Source organism: Barbatula barbatula (assembly GCF_947034865.1).
Source record: "Barbatula barbatula genome assembly, chromosome: 2".
Classification (NCBI taxonomy): Eukaryota; Metazoa; Chordata; class Actinopteri; order Cypriniformes; family Nemacheilidae; genus Barbatula; species Barbatula barbatula.
In genome coordinates this window covers 22,004,544-22,011,692 of record NC_136767.1, presented here as the reverse complement: position 1 = coordinate 22,011,692, position 7,149 = coordinate 22,004,544, and the positions used below count along the sequence as shown (strand labels likewise).

The 7,149-nt window shown below is 37.4% G+C and overlaps 1 protein-coding gene across 1 annotated transcript; it reads left to right on the top strand.

Moving 5' to 3' along the window:
• Positions 1-4,541: 4,541 nt before the first annotated feature.
• LOC306902762 (alpha-(1,3)-fucosyltransferase 7) lies at positions 4,542-5,600 on the top strand (the record flags this gene model as incomplete). The annotated part of the gene is made up of 1 exon (XM_079471601.1): positions 4,542-5,600. One exon carries the CDS (start codon positions 4,542-4,544, stop codon positions 5,598-5,600), a length of 1,059 nt encoding a protein of 352 aa, XP_079327727.1.
• Positions 5,601-7,149: the final 1,549 nt, after the last annotated feature.

Below are 7,149 nucleotides of genomic sequence, written 5' to 3'. Positions count from 1 at the left end.
AATTGCTAATGACTGATAAAATAAAGCCTCTGTTTATTAACAGGTTCTCGAATAACATGAATGCCAAACAAGTGCAATTTATCAGAATTACAACATCAAACTTGCATGATATGACCATAGATGCTCTAGGAAAACGAACAAGAGAACTTGATGCATCTGGTGGTTTTGCAGTTAGTTGAAAATGCTATGTTTACAGTGCATCACCAAAAAGGCAATTCTGTCTGCACTTCAGCTCCTAATCTACAGCAAGCGCATCCTAGCCAGAGGAGGATGTCAGATATGCTTTCATTGTGGAAAGAGGGGCCATTTCAAGCGTGAGCGCAGACAGTTTTTTCTGCAGCAGTGCACAAAACTTTGACCAGAATGACTGATTTGGCGTCAACAATGTGTGTGCTTCAGTTTGCAAATGACATCCTAGTGTCGGGGGACTGTGAAAAAGCATCTGTAATTATTTGCAATGTGCTTTCTGAAACAGGTTTCAAGGCCTCAAAAGAAAGACTGCAATGGGTCCAGATGATCAGAAACATTAAGTCCCCAATAACAGTGCAGCAGCTCCAAAGTTTTCTGGGACAAGTGAACTATTGTAGATCGTGGATACCTGACTGCGCGATTCATGATAGGCACCTGAGGGGTCTGATTGATAACAAAACTCTGCCCAACACACCACTGAAGTGGACTGCCGAGGCAGACGAACATTTTAATTGAAAGCAGCCAACCCTAGCGCACCAGCATTGGGCCTACCTGACTACATCAAGCCTTTTCACTTGCATGCTAGAGAGGAAGATGGTTTAGCCGTTGGTGTCCTGTTGCAACAGCATGGTTCCACATATAGACTATAGCCTATCTGTCTAAAAAGTTAGATAGCATAGTCACAGGCATGCCAGCATTACTTTGTCTCTGATTGTGCAGATGGCTGAGAAAACTGTTCTGTTACACCCATTAACATTGTATGCGTCATATCAGGTATAATTTTACACAACATGCAGACACAACACATGACAGCGCAAAGACGTTCAGGGTACGAGACTATTCTGCTGACAACTAAAAATCCTGTTTTGCTGGGTGTTTTGTGTATGGTAGACATGGCAGACTTTAATGTTAATCATGATTGCATCTTTGAACTGACAACCTCTTGCACTTCTAGGGTCGATCTGTCGGATACGCCTCTAGAGGGGGACAACACATTTATGTTGATAGGTCTTGTTCAAAGCCCTCTGATGTCTACCTTTGAGGCTATGCTGTGGCTTCCGACTCAGGTGAGGTAATAGAAGCTTTTGCTCTAGACTACAATACGGCTCAAGCTGCAGAGTTGGTAACAACAGAAGAGCGAGCAACGATTTACACAGACTCCAAGTAGGCTTGGAGTGTTCTTCACCATTATCCTAAAATGTAGGAAGCAAGCAGTTTTGAAACAGCTAATGGTAAGCCCATAGCACATCCAAATCTGATAGGACAGTTGACCAAAGCAGTTCAGCTTCCGCTCGAAGTGGCCATAGTGAAGGTCAAAGGTCATGCTTCGGGGGAACAGGTAACCGAAGGGCTGATGAAGCCGCAAAGGCAGCAGCCAAAGGTCAGATTGAATTGCCATTTCATCAAAAGGATGAAACACAGGTAGCCATGACAGTGCACATAACTATGTACCCAACTTTGACATCAAAAACCTACAAATTCAGCCGACACAGGCAGACTTTGTGCATTGGAGCAAAAATGGCTGTGCTCCAGATAAAGTAGGGATTGTAAGGGATGAAAAGGGTAGGGTAGCACTACCAATTAATCAAACCAATTAATCAATTGTATTGCATTGCCGATGTACATAAAACCGCAAAACTTGTTTTGGAATGCATGTCTAATATGTGCTCAGGTAAATCTGCACAAACCAATTAAGCACGATGCTTTGCCTCATCCGGAATCACCGTTCCAACATGTGTAAATTGATTTCACTCACATGCCGCCAATAGGTGATCTTAAATATCTCTTGGCAGTTATCGATCGATTCTCAAAGTGGCCAGAAGCATTTCCGAGTGCAAAAAATCTTAACCATGGAAATAATCTCCTCAGAAATGTGTTGCTGACACAGAGAGGCTTATTCATGCATTTGTGACCTCAAGATTTGACTACTGTAATGCACAACTTAGTGGTTGTCCTGCTTCATCAATAAACAAACTACTGTTAGTTTAGAATGCAGCCACCAGATCCCATAAACCCAATGTTATCAACCCTTTACTGGCTACCCATTAAGTATCGAATTGACTTTAAAATCACTTATAAGGCCTGTTTATATCATACATAACAGAGCTATGTACATAACCCATCACGCTCTCTAAGATCTCAAAACTCCGGACTTTTGATAACACCTAGAATAATTAAATCCAGCAAAGGGGTTCCAGCTTTCTCATACGTAGCACCTAAACTCTGGAAAAGCTTTCCCAATACTATTCGACGGTCAGACACACTCTCCCAATTTAAATGTAGATTAAAAACACATCTTTTCAGCCAAGCATTCAATTAATGCATAATATTCTAAATCAACCCCCGGGAGACATTTTTTAGATATTATTAACTAGAATAATATTGCTTGTTCTACAAACACCATACACTGTGTCGTGTTTTACCTTTTTGTGTTTTTCTTTTTTCCTAAACGCTGCTTTGGAACACTGCACATTGTGAAAAGCGCTATATAAATAAAATTGAATTGATCAGCTTGTTCAGACATCATGACTCAATCAATAGCCAATAAGACTTCACATTCAGTGCAGACTTAATGATGCAATCTGTCTCAAGATACACAAGAACCAATGTTTTCTCACAATCACAGTTGACCTATCACTTCATCTGGTGGTAATTTTAAATGTGTGTTAAACCTGGAAGTTCACAGGACTTGAAGATATACTGCAGATGGTGCTCATTCCAGCATCTTTTCATCATCTTAACCGCGCTACATTTGGAATATTTGTACTTTATGAAAAATAACTGTGACTGCCTTATATGCTGTGTTTTAAGTTATACAATAAATAAATGGGTTACGTTGCTTGCTAAAAATGCGTAAATGGTGTAATTTGTAATGTAAATAAGATTAGAGTTCCTTTTCACATTTTAAAGTGAAAAGTACAGTCCACTACGTGTCAGCATTGCAAAATTATAGCGCAATATTTACTTTTATAATGATGGCAGACAAAAGCTTCTCCTACTTATTTATTTATGTGTTTATTTATGACTATTGAGGTGATCTCCAAAACACCAGTCAACAACAGGTAGAAGGAAAATTTAGCCTTTTCCTGTCAACCACTGTCTTTCACAATATGGCAACTATGGCACAGATCAAACACACATATACATTTAGAACTCCCAAACTATATATATATATATACATATATATATATATACACACACATATATATATATATATATATATATATATATATATATATATATATATATATATATATATATATATATATATATATATTTGGCTATCCGCATCTTAAAATGTGAATCAATTAGAAACATTACATTAATATTAGGAGGAAAAACAAGCTATACACTGTGAACATTAAAAGACTTCTTTCAAGTCCACTTTCTTAAATGTACATTTTAGAATGATTTACTTTTAATAATTTTTCCACATATTTGTAATGATAATTTAATCATGTCATATTCTATTTTAGGCTTTTAGCCTAAACCCCTACCACTTTAGATGAAAATGTGTCCCACTTTATTGAAAAAGTTCAACCATAATAACCACATTGAATTTATAGTGTTTACGTTTAAGAAAGTACCTTTGCAATAAAATAAAAACGTTTTTTATGTGAATTAAAAATGTTAACTCGCTTGAGTAAAAAAGCATAAAATGATTAAGTAAGTGTCCATCTGTGTTTCATCACAAATCTACCAAACACTGTTTGTCAGCATGTGGTTGGTTAATGTCTCTGTGGCAATCTTGCTTTTTCTGTGCCAAAGAGGTGTGTGTAGATTGAATCTGTGCAGATCAGAATTCTCCATTTGTCACATTTTACTACAGTAATGTAAATTTTTGGAAACCTTGTGAAAAATGTGTCATTAGCAAAAGGACAACAGTGAGGGACATTAAGGTGGGGCAAGACAGGATGAATTCTCTTGGGTGGTGGCACTCTGGATTCATACATACACATCTTTAACTTCCTTGTATTGTGGCACTTGGGTACTTTCTCTCTCTCTCTCTCTATCTCTCTCTCTCTCTCTCAACCCTAGGCAAGTATATCTCTTAACTGTGCTCATATTTATGCCTACTGTAGATATTTGTGCTTTTTCTTATTTTTTCTTGTATTTGTTGATTTAAGGTAGCTACGTTTACACCATCGATTGAACTTTGTTTCATAATCGTGTGAATGTTTTTGTAGACCTCTTTTTTATATGCCAACCTATCAGTTTAAAGCCTCGTAAAGGGCCTCTTTGAAAACATACAGCTTTCCATTTTAGTCACTTTTCTCAACAGGATAACACACAATTATTTTGCTGTCTAAAATGTTTGACCAATTCAACTTTGTCGTTACAGCGTTTGTACCATGGGATTTATTAAACAGCGTGGTCGTGCTCTATACTGTCTGTTTGCCTTTTTACTTCTCTACAATTTCTTATCCCAAAGAAAAGCACTGCTATTATTATGTCAGATCTGGAGCAGCCCTACCAAAATTCTCCAACAGAACATCACCATCCTCCTGTGGCACTGGCCATTTGGAATCCACTACAGACTTGATAGAGATGTGTGTTTGGAAAAATACGGAATCCCAAGATGCTTTCTGGAGGATAACCGATCCCTTTACACTCAAGCAGATGTTGTGGTGTTCCACCACCATGAACTCTGGACTGGACGCACCAAACTTCCTCTCCACCTCCCCCGTCCGCCTTTGCAGAAGTGGCTTTGGTTGTCATTGGAACCTCCTGTGAACAATCACAACCTCAGCAACTATAATGGCTTGTTTAACTGGACCATGACTTATCGACGTGACGCGGACATATTCATGCCATATGGAGAGCTTGTTCCGAAACACACCAATGAAACATTCATAATTCCTAAAAAGGGAAACTGCCTGATCGCCTGGGTGGTCAGCAGATACAACGCCAGTCAGAATCGCTCTCTAGTTTTCCAGCAGCTTTCGAAACACGTTCCATCTAAACTAATAGAAGTATATGGTAACTGGCCTAAGCGGCCACTGTCCAACAACAACCTGCTGTCCACTATATCTAGATGCTACTTCTACCTTGCTTTTGAAAACTCAATATCAACAGACTACATCACTGAGAAGCTGTGGAGAAACTCCCTTCAAGCAGGAATTGTGCCGTTGGTGCTCGGCCCACCCAGGAACGTTTATGAGCTTTCAATACCTAGAGAGTCGTTCATTCATGTAAATGACTTCAGCAGCATTAAGGCACTGGCTACTTTCTTAAGTCAAGTTGCCGTGAATAGAGAGCATTATGAATCTTATTTTAGATGGCACCGTCACTATAATGTTAAAACATACACAGACTGGAGAGAGAGACTCTGTAATATTTGCAAGCGTTATCAACAGTTATCTAAGCACAAGAAAGTGTACAATGATCTGTATAGCTGGGTCTACAGGTAACACTACTTATGGCAAATATTTTAGGCTATTGTTTATTTGATAAAATGTGTTTAGTTATGTGAAAAAACATTCTCATTTGCTCAAGGCAAAAGGTTACATCAAGACAAAAAGTTAAGCATCATTGAAGAAATTATTGGGCATGTTTTGGTCATAATGTGTCAGAGAACACCCTTCTGATATGCATATTCACTTTCCTCAGAATGGACTTAATTCTCTTCAGTTCTCGTATTGTTTCTCTTTTACAAGACTATTAATGGCTTATTTTTTGTTTGTTTTACCCCCAATTTCTCATACTTAGTTTCTCAACCGTTTGTTAAGATTAAGCAATACAGCACACTAATTCTGCACCCATGCTGCAAGGGTAGGGTATTCTCAGACTGAAAAAACTGCCAACAGAAAACCAAAATGAGTCACACCTCACCTCAATTTTGCAGCTGTGGGATGTCGGTTATATGCCAGGGTGTTGGTTTGATATAAAAGACATAACTTTTAAAAACAGCTTTGTTGTGCCCTTGTTTTACTAAAAATGTCCATCAAATGAAAGGATTGTGGGAATTATTAGATATATAAATCTTTATGTCAGCACAATGCTGTGTTGCCATATAAAAATAATTTGTTAAATTAAATATAAACAATAGAATATTATCCTATTTCATTTCTAATGTTGAAATGTATTAATATTTCTAAACATCCTGTGTAAAATCACACCATAAGTGAAGTGATACTCTACAATTTTTAGCAGTAGCACTTGTCAGTAAGGCTGCAGTTCACTTTCCTGTAGAGACCACAACAAGCCTTGGCTTAAAGGGATACTCCACCCAAAAAAGAAATTCTGTTATGAATAACTGTCTTGTTGTTCCAAATCTTTGTTCGGTTGACCACAAAGAAAGATATTTGGAATAATGTTAGCAGCTGAGAGTTCTGGGGCATCATACCATGGTAGAAAAAACATACATTTGAAAGAATGTAGGAAAGTAAACATACACATTCTAATATGGTAGTCAATGATGCCCAGAATTGTCAGTTGCTAACATTCTTCCAAATATCTTTCTTTGTGTTCAACCGAACAAAAACATTTTTACAGACCGTGGAACAACTAGAGAGTGAGTAATTTGTAACAGAATTTAAATTTTTGGGTGGAGTATCCCTTGCATATATTTTTTGGAATAACACCTTTATGGTACACAATAAGGTATTTAAAATAGGCTGTGTTGTTGTTTTAAATCTTATGATGAAACTGATAACGTACAGTATGTCTTGTAATCAGAAAAATACACCCTCTTTAACAATAAAGCATCTTGAGCAGATTGTTTTTGTGGTTTCATATAGTTAACCTTTCAGAAACGTTTACCGCAGGAAGGATAATATTCAAAAGAACTCAGTGTGATGCTTTTTGAAAGGTAGGATTTCATACCATAAAATGTGAGAAGAGCAAATGTCTTACTCTTAGGGAAAAAAGTTACATTTGGTAACAGCAATGATAAAAAAATGTGACAAATATAATATAAAAAGCTTTGACAGTAAAACATAACGTCATTTGTAGAATTAT